Raw genomic sequence first — 24,175 nt, 5'->3', positions numbered from 1 at the left:
GCTTACAAAAAGTAACGACATAAAGCTAAAACCCTTTCATTAGGACTCCATTACGATCCTTCTGTTAAGCAACTAGCTCGTTCATTCTTTTCACAGCATTTTATCCACTTTTTCCTTCTCCGGCTCTTGGTAAACGCCTCGGAACGCTTAGAACCCGGGCTTCTAATGTCTTTTTACTGCAGGTGAATACAATTTAAAACCTGAAAGCTGCTGGAAGAAAGGTAGAGCATTTCCCCCGTCCCAAGGTTAAATCTTTGCCCGGCGCTGGCCACTTGCGAAGGAAAATCTGAACGGACCGTGGTTAAGAATCAGAAAATGACTGTGTGTAACAGCGTTTCTCTTGGTGGGGATAAGGCCCACGCGGAGCATTCCCGACAGGTGAGCTGCAGCACGAGGGATGACTTAGCCGACCTCCAGCGTGGGCGGACAGCTCTCCCCCTGAGCAGCGCACGCCAGAACAGCGGCATTCTGACCTGAGTCCTACAAGTCCTCTGAGCCCGAGCCAGCGGACGTCAGCGCTCTAACGTGCCGCCGCCACCGCCGCCGCCGCGGGTTCGCATCTTGTGAGCCACCGACCAATGGGAGAGAAGCCAATGCCCGGCGTCCTCTGTGATTGGCTCTCAGCAGGTAGGAGGTGGCGAAGGGTGGGCCTTAGGGCGTGTCAGGTTTTCTGCCGCTCAGCGGGCGGGTGGCGACACGTGAGGCTCCCGCAATCAGGAAAGGCTGGGAGTCATTGCGATCAGAGGCGGCTGTCTCAGAACTGCTTGGCCCCGCCGGGAGGAGGCGCCACTCGCGATTGCAGGTGCCCGCGCTGGGGCAGCGATTCAACCTCACTCCGGTTGGCCGAGGAGGAAAAGGAGAAGGAAAGGGCCGGGCCGGGTCCCCGCCCCTCGCGCCCCGGATGGATGTGCCTGGCCCGGTGACACGACGGGCGGCGGCGGCGGCGGCCACAATGCTCCTGCGCACGGCTCGGGTCCCGCGCGAGTGCTGGTTCGTGCCCACCGCGCTGCTCTGCGCCTACGGCTTCTTCGCCAGCCTCAGGCCGTCCGAGCCCTTCCTGACCCCCTACCTGCTGGGGCCCGACAAGAACCTGACGGAGAGGGAGGTAGGCGCGGGGGGCAGGCGGGAGGTGACTCGGCCGGCGCGGGGCGCGGGCGCCGAGATGTGCGGGAAAAGGTGAGAGCAGGCGGAGGGGATGTAGTTGAGGAAAGGAGGAGTGAGAAAGGCGCTCGAAACGCGGGAGCCATTCTGAGCAGAGATTGCTGACTTTTCCCAGTTGGAAGGCGGCTCCGTGCTGGGCGCTGCCTTAATTCACGCTGTTTTTCTGTCCTCCGTTGGACTGATAGGCCGTGTCTTAGGTGAAGGGCTCGAAACGCAGTTCGGGAGCCCCAGTGCACGTGTGCTTCAGGCGATGATGCTGTAATGGAACTTAGCCCCACTCTGCTCCGACTGATCCAGCAGTTCCTGCTTGGGGGCGGGGACGGGGGCGGGGGGGAGGAGAATATTTGGAGAAAAAAAGGGAAAACAGCAGGTTGTACTTTGGACATGGTAAAGGTTTAAATAAATATTTGCTGCCAGAAAGTAAGGAACCAGATGCTGAGTAACTCCTGCTTTCTGAAAGGATCTTCCCTCTACCTGCTGCACCCTCTTCCTTCCCCTACTTTGCATTGTTTACCCTTGACAGATGGATGTGCTCAAATAAGGACTGTACAAGACAACAAGAACCCATCATCTTGTCTTGATTTTTGATTGGGCGAGACTGTGTCCAAGAATACGCTTCCCACACACTCCCCCAACCCCACCTCCTGGGATAAAAGCAGATATTTAGATGGTATCACACAGTTGGCATTTAATTGTAGTTTTTCTTGCGTTGTGAATTGTTGCTTCACGGATGTTAGTTTTGCTCCTTTCTGTTCTGCTGCGATGTTCAGAGTAGTTGAGAGTACATAGTCCATGATCAAGAACTTTTTGCTGATTGACTTCCCCAGGAGGATTTATAAGTAAAGTACTTGAAGTGCATTGTGTACTTTAAAAATGTGTTTAACTCTTTAAAGCGTATGGTCAATCTCAACACCAGTTTTTTGAAAAAGAAAGACATTATATTAACTGAAAAGGGACTTAAACTCAAGCTGCTACCACAAAACCCAAATAAAGCAGATTCAGCATCCTCTTCCTTGAACACTACAAAGCAAGAAATCTGAGGTCTGGTATTCCTTTCTGGAACAAAAGGGTGAAAGCTGAGTGGGCAGTTGTTAGCTGTTCCTTGTTTTGTTTTGTTTTGTTTTTTTTAACTCATTTGCGTTTTCTTTTTTTTTTTAATTAATTAATTAATTTATTTATTTTTGGCTGTGTTGGGTCTTCGTTTCTGTGCGAGGGCTTTCTCTAGCTGCGGCAAGCGGGGGCCACTCTTCATCGCGGTGCGCGGGCCTGTCACTATCGCGGCCTCTCTTGTTGCGGAGCACAGGCTCCAGACGCACAGGCTCAGTAGTTGTGGCTCACGGGCCTAGTTGCTCCGCGGCATGTGGGATCTTCCCAGACCAGGGCTCGAACCCGTGTCCCCTGCATTGGCAGGCAGATTCTCAACCACTGCGCCACCAGGGAAGCCCTGTTCCTTTTTTCTTATGTCTAATTCTCCTCCCACCCTGCCTTCCTGCCCCAGCTGCTGTGAAGTACTCCTCCCACTTAAACCTTACTCTCTCCCCTGTGCCTGCCCCAGCTGCTGTGAAGTACTCCTCCCACTTAAACCTTACTCTCTCCCCTGTGATTAGCAGTCACTTGTTTTGAGTGTCCCTGCATAACAGGTCAGAGCAGGATGTAATTACTCATAGACCCGTTTGTCGTTGCATTGCTCCTCCATTTTCAAGGTCACTTAACAGGGAAGGGGTTGAACTCTTGGTTGAGGATTTCATTTGAGTTTCCCACATTATCTCACCCCCTAGCAAGTGGCACTGACTTTTACCCAACTTCAGATCTATTTCTCAGTCTTATGGACCACTCCACAAGGAACTGTAAGAGTTACTCATTACCTATGTGAATGATAGTATTGCCTAAAAACAGTAATAAAGTGGAAAGGGCCAACTCTTGTGAACAGAATGATTCTCCAAGAAGAAAATTACTTCAGTAAATACAAGAGAGAATGCTTCTGGAGACCCACAGCAACCACCAAATCTGAAGTGTAGCCGCTGAAGCAGAAATGATACTGTGTGTGAGCTGCTAACAATTAAAATTTCATGTGAACTGCCACGTGATCTGCACAGTTTGTGCACCTTGCCTGAAAAGAGAAGCACACGGGGAGAGAAACATGCTCCCACTGTTGATATTTGAAAGCCGAACTGTTTTGTACAAGTGCCCTGGGCAGAATTGCCGTGTGGTGTGCCGTCATGTGTCCTGTCTTATCGGAAAGTTACCTGGGCGAGTGAAATATGTTCCGGGCGTATAGCAACAAAGCAGAGGTGCCAGGCCCAGGAAACATTTGCTGAATGCGTAACAAAAACATAGCACGCTTCTGTTACCGCACATTAGATGAGGAAGAGGACAGGGTTTGAAGAGAAATCCAGAAGTCTGGAAAGGGATGTTGTTTGTCTCTGAGGACCTCAGAATCATGGTCGATTCTGATGGTCGGGCACAGTATGGCTCTGTCCACCCTCTCTGGAACCCTAGGTTTTTTTTAAATCTCCAATAACTGAAATAAATAGGACAACTTGTTCTCCTTTCTGACTGCGTTTTTCACCAATGTACGGTTATTTATTTATTTAATATTACATGATTTTTAGGCAAAGCAAATGCCAAATCATGGTCAGTCTATTTGTGTTGAATTTTGTATTTCCCTCAGGAGACTTTAGAAGGTCCAAGAGCAGTCATCTTAGATAGAGCTGTTGTTAACCAAGGCCAAAGACAAGAGGAGGAAAAAAAAGGTCAGAATTTCCTCTTTCCACTCTCAAAGGATTTTTTTTTCTTAGATTTCAGGAAAACCATTAACCTGTATCACTTTATAAATTTTAAACAGGTTAAAATTTGTATTTCAGTAGTTGAAAGCCAAACTTTTAATAAAATAGAGCTCTTTATCACCCCAAATTTTTTATCCTTTCATCTTTTTCAGCATGGGATTTGACATTCACTACCTTTCTTTGATATTTTTAAGACATTAAATTTAAAACTATTCTGCCTAACATTCAGAGCCTTACAGAATTTGGCTCGTATCTCCTTAACACCCTTATCTCCCACTACATCCTTCTTCCCCTTGCCTTCTACATGCCCAAGCTCCATCCACGTTAATCTTATAGTCATAAGTCCAGTGTATCTAACTTTCTCATCCTTCAAGGTCCATCTCAAAGGAGCAACCCCCCATATTTCTTAACTCCCTTGTCAATAATTTATGTGTATGTGCTCTTCACTAGGTTCAGAACTCCTGGAGAACCGAGGCTTCATTTTATTCTTTTTTTGTTTTTGTAATCTCCATGCAGTTTGAAAACAGTGTTGTGCGAATAAGTGCTTACTAATTAGTTGTCTAATTGAAATGTGATTCTAAGATAAAGTGTAAATCTGAATTAGAGCTTAAAACTGAACAGCTGTTTTCCCTTGACTTTTTGTGTCTTAGAAGAAAGCACAAACAAGCTCTGATCCAAAGAACTGTGAAAGGCACGTTAGAATAAAATCAGTTCCCTTTGCTCACATGGCAGATTTTGCCTGAGATAAGAAGATATCGTCCAGGCGTGGCCAATAAGAGTCTGTAATCTGTACATTTTTACATATGGGAAGTTTCCCTTCAGGATTCAGAGTATCCATCAAAGAAGCCTTTCCTGGTGTGACAGCTTCTCCTTGGAGGCATTGAGACAGAAGGGATCTTCTGGAGACTTTTGGAGACACAGTGGCTAAGCTCTGCATATTGTCTGGTCTTCTCTCTTCACGAAAGCCCCATAAAAGCACCCCTACGCAGGTTGAAAAAGCTGCTTAATGGCATTAGAAGTAAGCCTGGAACATAGTAGATGATCAACAGCAGTTTTCTGATTGAAGAAATGGGGCATTTTAGTGTGGTGGGTTCAGAATATCTAGGTGCAGATGCTCCCTCTGCCGGTGACTAGCTGGGATAACTTTGGGCGATTCACGTAAGGCCTAGTTTCCTTGGTTGTAAGATAGAGATGATAAAAGCGTCTACCACTTAGCATTGTTTGGATTAAATGAGGTCATATAGGTGAGGTGATTAGCATAGTGTGTGGTGTCAGTAGACATGTACTATTATAATGCTGATAATGCTGTGGGAGGGACAGTCCTCTTGGGTTGATGTCTCTCCTAGGAGTAAATTGAGATCTCTTATTGAGAATAAGTTAAAGAGAACGTATCTGGTCTTTTTCCCCTGCTTGCCTTTATTTTTGTTTCTACTTGGCATTGCTTTTCCTTATCTTCATTATGTAAACCGTGGTTTTTGTATTAGGAGTGGAATTAGACTCATAAGCATAAACACTTTAAATTGATAATTGAAAGGATGAGGTTTATATAACGAAAACTTCACAGTTAATCGTTTGGGGACAACTAGTATTGAAGGGTATATAACATGTCTAAGTGCAGACAGTATTACTGGACTGAAGAATCAGTGAAAGTCCCAAGGCGTGTGGTGGAGAACAAAGAAGATGGGGTACAGAAGGAAGGTATTTTTAAAGGGAAGGTGTGGTGGCTAACAGCTTTGTAGTATTATGTTGGGGAAAATGTGAAGGTGAAGAAATATGCAGAGTCAAACAGAGGAGGCAGTTTCACACTTAAGAAAACTGTAGGAGAATGAATAAAACTATAGGCAAAAAAGGAGTGGGAAGTTGCTAACGGAGCACACCTGTGAAAAGTCTGTAGGGAAGCCTTCACTCTTCGCGGCTTTCATCTCAAGGTTGCCCTTATCCCCTTTGGTTTTCTACTGAGAAGTCTCTGACCCTGTCTTATGTCAGCCAAGTGCACTTTGTTCCTCATTTGATAAAACTTCCACACTTGTGAATAAGAGTCATTTCTACAGTTCTCGATTATTCTTTCACGCACACATTCAGGCACAAGAAAGTTTCCTGGTAAATGGAGGTTGCTAGATGATTTGCAAACACAAATTAGACCGGAATTCATGAAGGCGAGGCTATTAGACAAATCACTTTTGATATTCAGCCAGTCAGAAATCAAGTCTGGAATGTATTTCAGATTATGTTTTCCGTTTATAGTTGTTCTCTGCATTGGCAAATATTTTATAATAATTTACTAAAAATAAAAGTTTTACTTTATTGTTCCTCTAAAACCTTAAAACAATTAGTTGGGTGAACTGAGGTATACACAAGAGTTAAAAAGTAAGTCAAACCCAAGGATTAGATTGCTCCATCACTAAGTATTTAGCCTGTTAGCAAGACTACCTTTCAGAACGCACTTAAAAACTGGGGCCACTGATCCAAACTTTGAAATGATCACTTATAAAACTGACTTACTTAAACCCCCAGGAACTTGCTAGGCTATGGGGTAGGTGTAAGAAGAGGGAAAAGTCTCCTACAATGATTGTTATTTGAAGAATGGGGACGACAGTTCAATTAATTTAATTTGTATTGTCCCAAGTGGTCTGTGTTTCAGCTTCAGTCCTTAAGTCTTTAAACCTATGAAAAAAGAGTAAGTGATTTACATGTACTCTCTCATTTAGTCCTTGCAAGAAACAACCCTGTGGCATAGGCTTTACTTCTCTTTTACTGATAATGGAGATTAAGGCTAAAAGGAACTAAAAAAAAACTTGCTTAAAATCATATGGCAAATGATGGAACAGAAATTCCAGCTGGGGTCTTTGTGGTTTAAATATTATTTCTACTATCTTCCAATGAAAAATTAATGAAAAAAAAAACGTCCTTTTTTTTCATATTATAGACATACAAAAAGAAGGACATCAGAGTTGCTTATAATGCTACCATCCACAGATAGTTACTCTGTTAAGACTGTAGGACAGATTTACCTTCTTTATCTATTCATGTTACCCCAAAGAAATGAAACTTAAAATCAGAGAAACCTAATCAAACAGTAGGATCATGGCTCCTTGTTCTGTGGCTAGAAGTAAGAAGTGACAATGATTTCAAAACATTTGTTTCCAAAGCATTTATTGAGCCAAGTATCTTCCAAACAGTATGTGAGCTATTAGGTTGTGCAAATGAAAGTCAAGTCCACCCTGAAAGAACCTATAAAGCAATGGTTCTAAACTCTGGCTCATAATAAAATCTCCTGGGAGGTTTCTAAAAAATGCCTGTGGCAAGGCATCCACATTTTTTAAAGCTCCTTGGGAGATGTGTAGCCATGGTTAAGAAGCAGCACAATGAAGTAATTGAAGAGACTGACACATACAAAGCAGTATCAGGAGAGCTTTTTGGGTGCTGGGATACAAACACTATCAGTTGCAGCAAAGTCTTCCAGGATGAGGAAGGCATTGAACTAGGCTTTGATGAATAGGGAAGATTTTATTAGGAAAAAGACGATGGGGTGGAAATGGAGAAGTATATTCCAAACAATTATCAGAATTGTTGTCAAGATTTCTTTGGTTGATAAAAATGAGATCTTTGAGGTACTGGTAGATTGTTTTATAAGAATAAATTGTTACGAATGTTCCAGGTCCTTTGAGATCACTAACGTGATTTTATCTTTTTTCTACCAGGTCTTCAATGAAATATATCCAGTATGGACTTACTCTTACCTGGTGCTGTTGTTTCCTGTGTTCCTTGCCACAGACTTCCTCCGTTATAAACCTGTTGTTCTGCTGCAGGGACTCAGCCTTATTGTTACGTGGTTCATGCTGCTCTATGCCCAGGGACTGCTGGCCATTCAGTTCTTGGAATTCTTCTATGGCATCGCCACCGCCACTGAAATTGCCTATTACTCCTACATCTACAGTGTGGTAGACCTGAGCATGTACCAGAAAGTCACGAGTTACTGTCGAAGTGCCACCTTGGTGGGCTTCACAGTGGGCTCTCTCCTAGGGCAGATCCTCGTCTCAGTGGCAGGCTGGTCCCTATTCAGCCTGAATGTCATCTCTCTTACCTGTGTTTCTGTGGCTTTCGCTGTGGCCTGGTTTCTGCCTATGCCACAGAAGAGTCTTTTCTTTCACCACGTTCCTCCCTCCTGCCGGGGAGCAAATGGCGTCAAGGTACACAGTGGTGGCATTGCTACTGATACCTCAGCTTCTAACCACCTTCCGCAGTGGGAAGACGTTGAATCAAAAATCCCTCTAAATACAGAGGAGCCTCCCATGGAAGAACAGGTAAGCACAACCTTAAATGCCTGTTGGTTGCTACTCTGGGGCTAGACCAATGGTGAAAAAAGACAGGAAAGTCCCTCAATTCATTTGGATTCTGGTTTTATCTTGAGTTGCTTCATTGGTTCATTCATTCATTCATTCACTATAACGTTGATTTATATTAGGGATGACAAATGTATTTTCCTCTGGAGTAAATGACCTCCAGGACTGGCACAACATTATATTGCTCATGTTGGAGATGTCTTAGAAGCCACGGCAATGTCTATCTCTTCTTCATCTTTCTATCCTCAGAACTTGGTATGTAAAGGAAGCTCTAGAAAAAACTTTCTAAATGAATAGGTGAAATGATTCCAGTAAATGATGACTATCTACTTCCAGTTTCTGAATTGAAGTCCAAAGTATGTAAGCATAGGAAGTTATCTTCCTCATCTGTGCTGAAAACTATGTGTGATACGGGCATACCTCAAGGATATTGCGGGTTTAGTTCCAGACCGCTGAGGTAAAGCAAATATTGTAATAAAGCAAGTCACACAATTTTTTTTTGTTTCACGGTGCATATAAAAGTTATGTTTGCACTATACTGTAGTCTATTAAGTGTGCAATAGCGTTATGTATAAAATAATATACATACCTAAATTTAAAAATACATAATTGCCAAAAAATGCCAACCATCATCTGGGCCTTCAGCAAGTCGTAATCTTTTTGCTGGTGGAGGGTCTTGCCACGATCTTGTTGGCTGCTGACTGATCAGGATGGTGGTTGCTGAAGGTGGGGGTGCTGTGGCAATGTCTTAAAATAAGACAACAGTGAAGTTTGCCGCATCGATTGACTCTTCCTTCAGGAATGATTTCTCTGCAGCATCAATGCTGTTTGATAGCATTTTACCCATAGTAAAATTTCTTTCAAAATTGGAGTCAATCCTCTTAAACCCTGCTTTATGAGCTAAGTTTATGTAATGCGCTAAATCCTTGGTTGTCATTTCAGCAGTCTTCACAGCATCTTTACCAGGAGTAGATTCCATCTCAAGAAACCACTTTCTTTGCTCATCCATTGGAAGCAGCTGCTTATCCATTCAAGTTTTATCATAAAATTGCAGCAATTCAGTCACAACTTCAGGTTTCACTTCTTTTTTTTTTTTTCTTTAAATCAGATAAAGGAAATATTTTATTTATTTATTTATGTTTAATTTTTGGCTGTATTGGGTCTTTGTTTCTGTGCGAGGGCTTTCTCTAGTTGTGGCAAGCGGGGGCCACTCTTCATCGCGGTGCGCGGGCCTCTCACTATCGTGGCCTCTCTTGTTGCGGAGCACAGGCTCCAGACGCGCAGGCTCAGTAGTTGTGGCTCACGGGCCTAGTTGCTCCGTGGCATGTGGGATCTTCCCAGACCAGGGCTCGAACCCGTGTCCCCTGCATTGGCAGGCAGATCCTCAACCACTGCGCCACCAGGGAAGCCCCTCAGGTTTCACTTCTAATTCTAGTTTTCTTGCTATTTCCACCACATCTGCAGTTATTTCCTCCACTGAAGTCTTGAACCGCTCAAAGTCATCCATGAAACAAAAGTTTTATAACACAATGGTTTATTCTGACACATTTCGTTTATTTTTTATAATGTGATCACTGCCCACTAAATTGATTTTATTACCAACTAATGAGTTGAAATCTAAAATTTAAAAAACTCTGTCCTAGACCACCTTGATATTTGTTATTTATAGATATGCAAAATGTCAGTACTTGACATGCTGAAGAATTATAAACTTTTAGATTTAGAAGTGACTCTAACCACAAATCATAGAACAATCAGAGCATGTTAAAGGGACTTTAGATCACATCACCCTTTCATTTTAGAGATAAGGACTCAGATCCAACATTAGTGAGTCGTGCAAAATTACACACATGTACTCCTAAACATAATTTTAGAGTAGATATGAGATCCACTTCAATCTATACCTTGTTCCATGAAGTCCTTCACTGGGATAACAACATGGTCAGAACCATCATGTTGGCCATGGTGAGGTAAAATTAGGATTCAAGTCAGTTTCACGATCTCCTGGGCTCAGCTACCGACACCATGACAGGCAAGCAGTGCTGCTTGGCAGCTGTACAGCCCTAAAATACTGCTTGTTTTTCTTTGACAAGCTTGAAGGAAAATTAGAATGTGGATATTGGAGTTCACAGTGCCATCTTAAGTTGACAAAGCCCATCAATGAACCATAAATGATAATCGTGGTAATTACGGTAAAGAAGAGTTCTAGGTCAGTGGGTGGTTTTATCTTGACTTAAAAAGAGGGAAAATGAGGTAGAAGTCAAAGTGGTAGTCCAGTCCACAAGTTACCTTAGAGTATTTGTAAGTTGATTTTCAGAATGAGTCTACTGCTTTGGGGCAGAGGGTGCTGACATTGCAGGAGGAGGAGCTGCCAAAGCCAGTGATTTTCTTGCCCAAACAGGCAACTGGACTCATTTTGTGCTTGGCATGTAGTTGGACATGATTTTTTTTAAGTTGCTTACCCATTAGAAATGATGTAAATTAAACCAACTCTTTAGCACAGGGCTTGACATGAGATAAATGCTTAATAAATATCTGTTAATATAACTATACTTTTATTTGTAGACTGACATCTTTTACTATTAGGAAGCATTCTGTGTGTGTGTGTGTGTGTGTGTGTGTGTTTGAGTTCCATAAAACACTGACAGCAGCAGAATAAATGTTTTTATCTTGTACTCAATATCATTTATAGCAGCAGAGTATAGCGGATTTTGAAGAAGGAAGGCAGTCCCCAGTACTAGTACTTACCTTCAGGGTGATCTTGGGCCAGTTTCTTAATTCTTTGCGACTTTTAGTTCCCTCATTCATATACCTACCTCATAGGGCTATTTCAAGTATTAAATAAAGCCATGTAGAGCTTTCAAATTAGTATACATAAGTAGGTAATCAATACATGGTAATTTCTATTATTATCTTTATCATTAGATATGAATAATCAAGAACAGCTTTGTACCTTCACTGTAGATCTTTATTTGTGGGGCTGTAAATAATTTCTCATTTTCCCTTTGAATTTGTTGAAGGTAACAACCTTATGAAAAGAGTTATGAGAGTCTGGTACTAATTCCATCACAAATTTTTTTTCTTTTTTTTTCTCTTTTTCTGTTTTTTTTACTTTTTGGTCACACTGCGTGGCATGCGGTATCTTAGTTCCCCCGACCAGGGAGGGAACCTGCGCCCGCTGCAGTGGAAGTGCGGAGTCTTAACTGCTGGACCACCAGGGAAGTCCCACAAATTCTTTTTCTTTAACTGAGTTAGGCTACCCCTAAATGTAGAGAGTGTTAAATCAGATGATCACTAAGCTTTACTTGACTCTAGAATCCTGAGTTTTGTGAGCTGATTGATGTGAAGGTACTCTGTCTTTTTTCTTCTGTTTCCCAGGCATACCATGAACAACTTCTCCTTTCCTGTCCAGTCCCCCATATATTTAGGGATACATAGAAATAATTTAATTGCAATCATCAGCCCTTGACTTAAATCTTCATAGTCTAGGCATTAAACCCTAATTATCCCCTCCCCCTACATTTTCCTATTGTATGTAGAAGAAAATGCAAAATTCTCATCATGGCCTATAAAACCCCATACAATTTGGCTCCTTGCCAACCTCTCTGACCTTATCTCTTAATTGGGCTGAAACACATCAAGCTTGTTCCCACCTCAGAACTTCAAATCAGGAGATTGTGTCAGTCAGGACTGCCCTTCATCCTGATCTTCATGGCTGGTTCCTTTACGTCACTCAGGTCACAGCTCAGACATCAGCTTTTCAGAAAGCCATTTAACATTCTTAGCAATCATTACTCCATTCCAAAGTCACTTGCTAGCCCATTACCCTTTTTACTTTCTTCATAGTATTATTCCTACTATAAGCTCTCTTGTATGTGTGTGTTTATCATCTGTCTCTCTTACTCCAGTGTAAATTTCATAAGGGCAGGGACTTTCCTGCTGTATCACCCGTGTCTAGAACATTGCCAGACACATTGTATGGGCACTCAGGAACTATTTGTTGATTATGTTAATGAGTCATGGTAAATAGAATATAAGGGAAACCAACATTTATTGAGCACTTGCTACATACTGAATAATACTTATCTAGTTCTTGCAATAACCTGTTGAAGTAAGCATTAATTTCCATTTTACTGTAAAAAGCCTAAGATTGAGAAATTTTTCTCATCTGAGTGTAGGCAAGTATGCTGCTGATTCATCATCTCAGCTCCCATTTATTTTGACCTGGGTACCAGACACTGTGCCAAAAGTCTTATATTCATTATCTCATTCTTATTAAAACTACTATTATTAATACTCTATGATATAGGTATCACTGTCTCCATTTTACAGGTGAGGGAACTGAAGCTCTACTGATTTTATTTAAAAGATTCATACTTAATTTTTTAAGTAAACAATACAGAAAACTACATAAAAAGAAGTCAAAATAATCTGAATTGCTGGGTGCAAAGATTACCACTATTAATATTTTAGTGCCCTTTCTAAGTATCACTGTTTGTACAGATTTTATAGTAAATGAAATTGTAATCTACATGTAGGTTTATAACTTTATGTTTTTTTACTCAGTGTTAATTCAAGACTGATCTTTCTTTCTTTTCATGTCAGAAAAGCCTTCAGAATCCAAAGAATTGAAATCATAATGGTGAAAATGACTGGTGGGAGGTTTGTGTTAGGCAGTATTCTGCCTTTCTCACCAGGCTGGCCCGGAGCACCAAAAGCCAGAATCAGAAAGACTTGTGTGAAGGACAGTCTGTCTTTTGACCCTCCCCATTTTTTTCTCATTTGTGGTCACAGCCTTTCCCTCTGGATATCTCCAGTTGGACCCCTGCCAACGGATATGTCTGAGTTGGGATGGAGGGGAGAGGGTGTATAGCCGTATATGGCTGTACCCCCTCCCTTTGGCAGCTTAATGCCCTTGAAGCTCAGATAGGTGTTATCTCCCCTGAAAAAGAGTAGCCAAAGGCAGGTCTCTGTGCCAACTCTTAAAAGGTTTCCAATGCCCCTGAACTAGGGCTTATGAACTAGGGCTCTACGAGATACCAGGCAAAGGCAAGAATGAGTATTCTTGGAACAAGATAAGTGCACAGCAGGCCAGAGCAGGACAGAGTGTCCCAGAAGCCTTTTATGTTGGAAGAGAACTTTATCATTGCAGATTCTTAAGTACACCTTGAAAGCGCCTGCTTCTGTGCTATTCTTGTTTCCTTTGCTTTGAATGTTCTTAATTGTTTCTCTATTCTAATCTTATCTATCTCCCAAAGCCTGTCTCAAACACCAGTTCTTCCATGATACATATTTTGGTTCCTTTTCCTTGAAACCAGATGTACTATATTTGTCCCCATTGGTTAAGGCTCATTGTATATGTTTTTACTATGTTTTGGGTAATGAAATATTAATATCTGAGAAAATAATGATAGTCTTCCTTTCATCATGAAAAAAATGTTCATTGTTTATAGCAAGAATTAGGATTGTGTCCTTCAACAGCACGATAAAAGAAGCAAACTTATTCTCAAGTTTCCATCCTAGCTATTGGCTTGATGATAGACAAATCTCCCTCTGCATATAGCTGAGCTAAGAAAAGAGTAGCATTTAACTTGGTATTATAAACACCTAACTATCCCTATTAAAAGGTTCTATTTAAAGGAGAAGGGGCTGCACAGAAATTAACGTAAAATGGATTAAAGACTTGAATGTAAGACCTGAAATCATAAAACGCCTTAGAAGAAAACATATGTGGTAAGCTCCTTGACATCTGTCTTGGCAATGTGTTTTTTAATTTGATACCAAAAGCAAAAATAATTAAGTGGGACAACATCAAACTAAAAAGCTTCTATACAACAAAGAAAAACATCAACAAAATGAAAAGGCAACCTACTGAGTGGGAGAAAATATCTGCAAATCATATGTCTGATAAGGGGTTAATATCCAAATTATAAAAGGAACTCATACAACTCAATAGCAAAAAAAGAATCCAATTTAAAAATGGGCAGAAGATCTGAATAGACATTTTTCCCAAGAAGACATTCAGACAGCCAACAGGTACATGTAAAGATGCTCAACATCACTAATCATCAGGGGAATGCAACTCAAAACCAGAAAGAGATATCACCTCACACCTGTTAGAATGACTATTATCAAAAAGACAAGAAATAAGTGTTGGCGAGGATGTGGAGAAAAGGGAACCCTCGTGCACTATTGGTGGGAATGTAAATTGTTGCAGTCACTGGAAAACAGTGTGGAGGTTCCTCAAAAAATTAAAAATCAGGGACTTCCCTGATGGCGCGGTGGTTAAGAATCTGCCTGCCAGTACAGGGGACATGGGTTTGATCCCTGGTCCAGGAAGATCCCTCATGCCACGGAGCAACTAAGCCCGTGCGCCACAACTACTGAGCCCACACACCACAACTAATGAAGCCTGCGCACCTAGAGCCCATGCTCTGCAACACGAGAAGCCACCGCAGTGAGAAGCCTGCGCACCGCAATGAAGAGTAGCCCCCACTCGCCGCAACTAGGGAAAGCCCTCACGCAGCAACGAAGACCTGACGCAGCCAAAAATAAATAAATTAAATAAATAAGTTAAAAAAAAATCAGACTACCACATGATTCAAGAATTCTACTTCTAGGTATATATCCAAAGGAAATGGAAACACTAACTCAAAAAGATACAGGCACCCACCAGTTCACTGCAGCATTATTTACAATAGCCAAGATATGGAAACAACCTAAGGGTCCATCAGTGGATGAATGGATAAAGAAAATGTGGTATACGGACACATTTATATACACACTGGAACACTATTTATTCAGCCATTAAAAAGCGAATGAAGTCTTGCCATTTGCAACAATGTGGATGGACTTGGAGGGCATTATACTAAGTGAAGTAAATCAGACAGAGAAAGACAAATATCGCATGATCTCATTTATATGTGGAAACTAAAAACAAAACAAAAAAACCCCAAGCTCATAGATACAGAGAACAGATTGGTAGTTGCCAGAGGAAGGGGGTAGGGGGTAGCAAAATGGGTAAAGGGGAGTCAAAAGGTACAACTCCCAGTTGTAAATAAGTCTTGGGGATGTAATGTACAGCATGGTGACTATAATTAATAATACCATATTGCATATTTGAAAGTTGCTAAGAGAGTAGATCTTAAAACTTCTCATCACAGGAAAAAAAATTATAACTGTATGGTGACAGATATTGACTAGGCTTATTGTGGTGATCATTTCACAGTGTATACAAATATAAAATCATTATGTTATACACCTAAAACTAATATAAAGTTAAAGGTCAATTACACCTCAGTTTTTAAAAATAAAGGAGAAAGTTTTTAAAAATAAAGGCTGACAGCAGGTGGGAGTAGTCATTTTACATCTGGAGGTTCTCATGTGCAAGATATGGGTTCCAGCCAGCGAGCGGGTTGAATCATGCTGCTGCCATTGGTGTTAATAATCTGTAACATGGCTCCTGTCACACGTCCTGGCTCTTACATGCTAATTCACAGTTAGCTTCCTCTTGGTCCCTTTGGATTCTCTCATTCTGACTTCCCATGTTAGTTGCAAAAGTAAAATTTCCTATGTTCTGAGCAAGGCTCCGGCATTATGGCAACCTTTGATAGCTATTTCACAGGATGTCTGGAATCTCATATTGACTTCTTGGCATAGTCCAGGGATGATGGTACATAGTAATGTTTTGATTCACTCAGTTACATGCATAGTAGCTTTATTACTTCATTGTAATATTTCCCATAAATACTGGGTAATAGAAAAAGCATAAGGAAGAAAATTAAAATCACTGATTACTCCATCAGTCAGAGAGAACTGCTGCTAATATTTTGATTTATTTCTTTCTAAGATTTCTGTCTTAACCATTATCTTTCAGTGAATCTGATAGATTCTCATTCATGGATTCTACCTGAATAGTGATTTACTAGGGTTGCTAATTATTGCGCTTTTTTTTTTTTGGTTGCGTTGGGCTTGTGGACTTTCTCTAGTTGCCGTGAGCGGGAGCTACTCTTCGTTGCGGTGCACGGGCTTCTCATTGCGGTGGTTCTCTTGTTGCGGAGCACAGGCTCTAGGTGCGTGGGCTTCACTAGTTGTGGCTCACGGGCTCTAGAGTGCAAGCTCAGTAGTTGTGGTGCACGGGCTTAGTTGCTCTGCGGCATGTGGGATCTTCCCGGAACAGGGCTCGAACCCGTGTCCCCTGCATTGGCACGTGGATTCTTAACCACTGCGCCACCAGGGAAGCCCAAATTATTGCTTATTCTTAATGTTGCTTGCCACTGTATGGGGAGATATGGAATGTCATCTCCCTTTGGCTAAAGTACGCAATCTCTGACCATCTTTCTACCTTCATTTTGTAAACAATATATCACTTGCTGGATGTACTAATGTTTATAGAGCATTCAAAGCAAAAATTACATAAGAATGTGTTTTTTTCCCCAGAGGGGATAAATGTAATTGCTAAGAAGTTTATACATGCACACACACACACACACACACACACACACGTATATGAAATAAGCAATTGGTTTTTACAAGGAACAAGAAAAAAGTCTGTTGAATAGAAAATCGAGTCTATACAATTGCTTTCTGTACAGCTGGCTTCTTCCCTTTTTCTGTGTAGGAATCCAAGCCAGACCGTCTCCTCGTGCTGAAGGTCCTGTGGAATGATTTCCTGGTGTGCTACTCTTCTCGCCCTCTGCTCTGCTGGTCTGTGTGGTGGGCCCTCTCCACCTGCGGCTATTTTCAAGTCGTGAACTATGCACAGGGCCTGTGGGAGCAGGTGATGCCTTCTCGTCATGCTGCCATCTATAACGGCGGCGTGGAGGCCGTTTCAACCTTACTGGGTAAGCAGTGCAGGGTGGCAGGGCAGCTTGGGAGGGGGAGAGTCCTCTGGTAGTGAAGTCAACCATAATCAGATTTTCTCTCCCCTCCCAAGTTTGAAGTAGCCCCAAAGAATGGATTACTTATTTTGAGCTCTGATTTTATGATTTAGGAGGACAATTTAGAATTGCACATGAGGTGGAAGACTATGACTAACAAACTTAAATTCTTTTAACCTTTGGGAAACCTAATATAATGATCCTCTAAATTGTCTTCTTATCCAGGTTTGCATGATCTCTGATTTACTGGGTTCTTCTGCCACTTGTTGAAAAACTTGGAGTAACCTATACAATACTTTATAACAACAGTAGCAAATATATTGTTTATATGCACCAAGCGCTGCTCTAAAGACTTTATGTATGTTCACTCAGTCCTCACAGAATTCCTAAGACAGGTGTAATTATTATCCCCAGTTTACAGTTAAGGAAGCTGTGGACAGACAGCTTAATCACTTGGCCAAGATGATACAGATGGTAAGTGGTAAAGTCGAGGTGTGAACTCAGAGCCTGTGTCTTTGGCCATTTTATTCTGTTGTCCCTTCCTAATTTGTTGACCCACCTCAGGTTTTGGAAGACTTTATATGATTTCTGTAAACACTTAAAACTGTGACTGGCACTTAGAAAGCACGCCGTACATTTTAGCTATCGTTTTCATAATCATCATCATTTTACCACATGATAAACTGCCCCTCAGTTGGGAAGAGAGATGAGCCATCCTGCCGTGTTGCCAAGCTACAAGCAGTAGTTCTTTTTGATTCCCGCCTCTGTGTCCGCCTCGGTAGTTTTTCCTTAGCAGCACCCCTGGCTCTGTATCCTCCTTTTCCTTCTCATTACCAGCTGCCCTCGTTCAGTCTCTCATCATCTCTCCATGGCTCCATACTGTTTATTCCATCAAGTCCAAAATCCTCTGCCGGACTTTCAAGGCCCTCCATAATCTTGAGCTACCCTGTTTAAAAGTTAAAAGATCTTAAAATGTAGTAATCTAAGATGACTTTTGAATTCACTGAAATAGTATCTGTGTAGCAAAATGACAAATTTTCTCTTTTTGTTTTGTAGGTGCTGTTGCTGTGTTTGCAGTTGGTTACATAAAAATATCCTGGTCCACTTGGGGAGAATTGACATTGTCTCTGTTTTCTCTCCTGATTGCTGCTGCGGTGTACATCATGGACACCGTGGGTAACATTTGGGTGTGCTACGCATCCTACGTTGTCTTCAGAATCATCTACATGTTACTCATCACTATAGCAACGTATGTATTTTGATTCAAAGAACCATTAGGAAGAGCTGACAGGATTAGCTTTTTGGTTTCTTTACAAATTAAATTTTCTGGTTAAAAGAGGCAAATGGGAGGAAGCATTATATTATATGTGCATTGCCAGTTTTTCTCCTGAGGAAGCATTTAGGCAAGGTTCTTTATTTCCTTGTTTAAATGTTCCTGCGCTTTTCAGATGTTTGCATGAGGTTTACATCATTTAGCAACAAAATATTCTTCACTTGGTTGGGAAGGGAATTGACAGTAGAAAGTACGGGCTACTCTTCACACTATCCTGGAAGTAATTCTTGTCTATGTGTTCTTTTTATTTATTTTTTAAGTTTCCAGATTGCTGCAAACCTCAGCATGGAGCGCTATGCCCTAGTGTTTGGTGTAAATACCTTCATCGCTCTGGCACTGCAGACTCTGCTCACTCTAATTGTGGTAGATGCCAGTGGCCTTGGCTTGGAAATTACCACTCAAGTAAGATCTCTGTTTTGGTACTGAAGATGTTATGAGTTGATCAGGGTAACAGAAGTGGAGCATGCTTCATGGAAACAAATTCAAACAATACAGACAGATACAAAATAAAAAGTAAAAGTGTTCTCTCTTTCCTTCAGTCATCCCCCATCCTTAGTTCTTTTCTACCAGGAGGATGTTGGGACCATCATCTTTTTGATGAGGCCCTAGAACATTTCTGTGTGTAATTAACCAGCCTGGTGGAGCTGAGAGGTAATATTGGTTCCTTCCAGGCCAAGCCCTTCTGCTTCCTCATCCATTATTTCCCTCCATTTTTAATTCTGTGCCTGAAATACTGCATCTCATGTTTGAGATGCCATGCTTCACCTCAAAGCTCTCTAAGTCTCCTCCTTCTTTATTTAAAACACCCCTCACCCAAATACCAAGGTAATGACTTCCTGTTGCTGAATAGCATTATGATTCTTAACATATGACCTATTGAGAAAACACCTGCACAAACACTCAGAGACACTGTGAATAATTTTATTCACTCAGGAATTGTATAGTTGTATATGCCTTCATGCATTGTGAGTTGTAGGTAGGGCTTGTTCTATACTTCAGCAAAATGGGCAATTGAATAAAAAAGTGCCTACCCTACCTCATCTCAACCCAAATGATTCCATCTCCATTATTCCTTCCTTACTTACATATTAGTTTTCTTAGAATACAAAGACCTAACATGTTAGCAGTAATTAACTTTGTTTTTACTGAGGAGATCTAAAAGAGAAATAGGTAATGTGCATTGAGCGCTTTCTATGTGCCAGGTACTTTATATAGAATTTTGCAGCATTGGTATCAGGATTAGACATCAAGAAAATGAGTCTGAGAGATGTTGTGTTGTTTAAGGTCACAATCAATAATAGTATGGCAGAACCAGGATTCAAACCAGCATCTGACTCCAAAGCTTAGGCATCTCCCACTGCATCATGCTGCCTCAAAAAAGGATGGGGGAGGGGGTGGATAGAGCAGAGGAATAGGAGCTTATTACTTTCGTTTAAGTAAGAATTAAGTGTTTCCCAATTACTACCTGCAATAAAAACCTTGAGGAGACCTCTCAAGGGTTAGGTACTTTCATTTGGGATGGAGAGTAGAAGAGTAACTAAGTGCTTGTCATCTTGCTATAGAAGTGGTAGGTTTAAACGTATGGAATAATAGAATTTTGTGGGCTGTGCTGAAACTTGTAACTGCCATGATTAATTAACGAGTTTCCTATAGGAAAATGAATCAGAATTTTAAAGGACCTGGCTCAGAGGGTTAGCTTATCAGTAGTTAGTAAGTTGTTTTAAGAAGAAAAATGATGATGATGTTGATAAACAACATAGTTACATTAAAAAATTGGCTTGGAGGGACTTCCCTGGTGTCCCAGTAGTTAAGAATCCGCCTGCCAATGCAGGGGACATGGGTTCAATTCCTGGTCCAGGAAGATCCCACATGCTGCAGAGCAACTAAGCCCATGCGCCACAACTACTGAGCCTGTGCTCTAGAGCCTGTGAGCCACAACTACGGAGCCCACGTGCCACAACTACTGAAGCCCGTGTGCCTAGAGCCCATGCTCCGCAACAAGAGAAGCCACTGCAATGAGAAGCCTGCGCACCGCAATGAAGAGTAGCCCCCGCTTGCCGCAACTAGAGAAAGCCCGCATGCAGCAACAAAGACCCAACACGGCCAAAAAATAAATAAAATTAAGAAAAAAATTTGGCTTAGAGAAGATTCTTATAAAAAGTAATCTTATAATGGAATATATTGATAGTTGACCTTCTACTGCCCTCTTCTGGGCAAGAGTAGAGGTCTTGATATTCAGAATTCGGCCTGTTAATCATATCAGCTTGAGGGTAGAGACCAGGATTCAGTTATAACAGCAACAAAAATAAAAACAATAGTATTAACAGCATTAGCATTGTGCTAATAAACATTTGCATACATAATCTCATCCTTTCCCAACAACTCTGCAATTAGGAAATATTATGAATTACAAAATGTTTTGCAAATGAAGTTGAGGCTCAGAGACTGAGTCTCTCAATCCAGGTCATACAGCTAGTAAGGGGGAAGTCGGGATTTGAACCCAAGAGTCAGGCTTCAGTATCACCATGCTGTGCTGCCTCTTTGTATCCTCAGTGCCTGGCACATTGTTTAAGCATACAATGTTTTTTGAAGTTTTATAGAGAAACTGAATATACCTTTAATTATAGAGTCTGTTCACATATATGTAATAAAAGAGCTTACCTTCTAATTGATAATTCTATAAATTATTCTTTCCCCCTCTTTAGTTCTTCATCTATGCTGGTTATTTTGCACTCATCGCTGTGGTTTTCCTGTCTAATGGTGCAGTCAATATTTTGAAGAAATACAGAAAGCCCGAAGATCCAGAATCAAGTACTCAAGTGACCACTTCATAACGCACTGCTGATGAGCTTCTTATCACAAGAACTCTGCACAGCAGCTGTGCCTGGATGTATTTAATTTTTTAAAGTGTAGACACATATTTATGAGTGTGCATTTCATGGCTTCAAAGCAGCCAATTGACTATACCTTGTCCTCCTAGAGTAATAGAATACTGTTCAGAAGTGAAGTGTACTTCATGGATTATTTACGAGGCCAATATAAGGATGACTGTTTTCTGATTTGAAAGTGAGCTTGCTTTTGAAAACCAAGTAATCAAGAGCAATCAAGCAGCACATGGTGATGTATACTTGCTAGCAAGTGAGTCTGGTGTTTCATAGGTCAAGTACTTCTGTATCAGATTAGCCAGATGCTTGGCCTGGTGGGACCAGGGCTTCACAGGGGCCACAGATGTTACAGGTCAGAACAGAAATATGTTCTAACAGCACCTGCCTCTGTTCAACTTAATTCTTATTTCTGTGTTATTCATGTGCATTTGTGTTTCTACAGATGAAAGTTGTTCCTATCACCGACAATATGTGCTCTGGTTTGGTGTTTTATAAGGAATATGTGTCGTTTCTAATTTAAGTTATTTAAAAAAATTCATTGTGTAAATATTCTCAATTCCCATCTTGACAATTATGTATTTGTGTGGATTTTTCATTTTTACATTATTCATATGCTTCCCAGAGAAGCTAATTTAGTTAAATAATAAGGCAAGTTTTGAAGCCTGCTAAAAATCTAAGTGACCTAATCAGAAAACTTAAGGCAGGTTTGCTTGTCTTTTATTCTTCAGTATGAAGGACTATTAATTCTATGATGAAAAGTTACTAAATGGGCTAAAGATACAACTAACCCATTTTGTATTTGCATCCCCTTTTACCTCCAAAATAAAATGGAAAATTCTTTTTTTAAATAACTTCATCTCCATTTATAGCTTTTATATTATTTGTCCTTCTTATTCAAGATAAAGATGTCATTAAGAGTTGGATTATTCCAAGGTCTTTTTCACAAACTGAGCCTCTTATTAATTATTTTGGTGGGACAGGAACTAGGATAGACTTAGTTCCTGCATTTTGTACATTAAATCTGCCTTTGTTTCTAAAGGTGGATCATCTTGAATATCTGCTTAAAATAAGAATTGCTATTGATTCCGTTTCCAGGTTACTTGAAAAAAATGTTATTCTGTGCACATTTAACTGGGAAGTTAGTCTACCAAGTGGCTGCTAACCTATGTGAGACGTAACTATTTTGAAGCCAATTTTGTTGCCTAATCTTAAAAAAAAAAAAAAAAAAACAAAACTAGGTTAACTTTTTTAGAACGACATAGGTAAACACTGAATAATAGTGTCAAGATTCCAAAACTGATGTATTCATTTATGTAAGCAGGAATTCTAGAAGCAAATGAATGAGGATAAGAATAAGTCATTTTCCACTCACCTTCCTTTCTGAATAAGGGAAAGGAAAAGAACACTAGCTAAGTAAGGGAAGAGGAAGTGATATAAATAGCAGCCTCTAATTTTATATTTTGTCTTTGTTGTGTTTTATTTTGCTACATAGGGAATTGTTTACTCAGAAACAAGTAGAAAAGTGGTATTTGAGGAATTTTATTTAATTTTTTAAATAAAATAGACTGTGGTACAATCAATACTAAAGCAGTATTTCCCTGGAATTTAATTCAAAGTTTGTGGTACACAGTTAGAGCCTTTACTTATTTAAGACAATAATAAGTTTACATCTTGGTGTGTGGCCCTATTTGTAGAATGCTGAACCCAATTTGCAAGTTGTACTGTATGCAGTTTTGTAAAGTGAAAATAATTTGTTGTACTTTTTATTCAATTCTGTATAGATTACAAACTTATTTATTAAATAAATATTTTACAGTATATTTTTCCTTTTTAATCAAAATTGTTTTTAATTTATCTTTTGCTGTAGTAGGAGCTTTGGATTACTTCTTTAAATCTTTTAGTTGTTTCAACTAGGACAAATTTCAGAGTAAGCCTTCCCCTCACCTGACCTTACTAACTAACCGAGAGTCATCCTGTTAATTCTTCCATTGCTTTGTGATCTTTACCTTTGACTCTTCCCTTTCATTTCTGTTTTTCCAATTTTCTTCTAACACCACATTGTACTGTTTATTTTTCTTCATCTTCTTCTTGGTACCTCTTACTTTTTTAAAGCATTCTCCCATTTAGAAACCAAAAAGACCTACATTCCCTTCAGTGTTAACTGGATTTTTTAAGTAAATGAAATGAAATTGAATCAAAGGCATAAGGTACCATCTTGTTTTGAAAAATCATAGCCTTTTTGTTCCAACCCCAAATATTCTGAAACCCAGGGAAGCATCTTCTTGCCATCAGTTGAGAATCACTTGTTCATTATACCCTAGAAACCAAATCAGTCTTCTCTCACAGTATCCGAATGGGTACCTTCTCTTTAATTCCCATTCCCAAACCTGCTTCATTAAGGCATTTCATTGATTATCACCAAAGACTTGGAAATTTTTCATGCAAAAACGTTTTATAAAGATAAAGTTTTCTCTCCCTATAGTTATATCCTCTGTATCTTAAGGCCTTTCAGACTGTAAGCCTGCTGAGCAGGGACCATGCCTTATTTTTGTCTTTTGTTACAAAACACATCCTGTGATGTGTTTGTGTGCTATGAATATTGAATTATACAAATGATATGGACTCAACATACCCACCTGCCGATACAACAGCTAAATGCTCACTATTTTTAAAAAGGTACATCAATGTAAAACATTAAGATTTAAATGCCTATCAATGATCTCTAGACCACTGGATGCTTTATTCAAGGCATTATGCTCAAATGATAGAAACTGGATATCTGTTTGTT

General features: G+C 40.5%; 1 protein-coding gene across 1 annotated transcript; it reads left to right on the top strand.

The window, feature by feature from the left end:
- Positions 1 to 691: 691 nt before the first annotated feature.
- SLC19A2 (solute carrier family 19 member 2) lies at positions 692 to 23,227 on the top strand. The gene is made up of 6 exons (XM_057532705.1): positions 692 to 1,105; positions 7,649 to 8,251; positions 16,911 to 17,133; positions 18,226 to 18,418; positions 18,763 to 18,904; positions 21,208 to 23,227. Exons 1-6 carry the CDS (start codon positions 902 to 904, stop codon positions 21,334 to 21,336), a joined length of 1,494 nt encoding a protein of 497 aa, XP_057388688.1. The 5' UTR covers positions 692 to 901; the 3' UTR covers positions 21,337 to 23,227.
- Positions 23,228 to 24,175: the final 948 nt, after the last annotated feature.

Source organism: Balaenoptera acutorostrata, chromosome 1 (assembly GCF_949987535.1).
Source record: "Balaenoptera acutorostrata chromosome 1, mBalAcu1.1, whole genome shotgun sequence".
Lineage (NCBI taxonomy): Eukaryota > Metazoa > Chordata > Mammalia > Artiodactyla > Balaenopteridae > Balaenoptera > Balaenoptera acutorostrata.
This window is presented reverse-complemented; position numbering and strand designations above follow the sequence as displayed.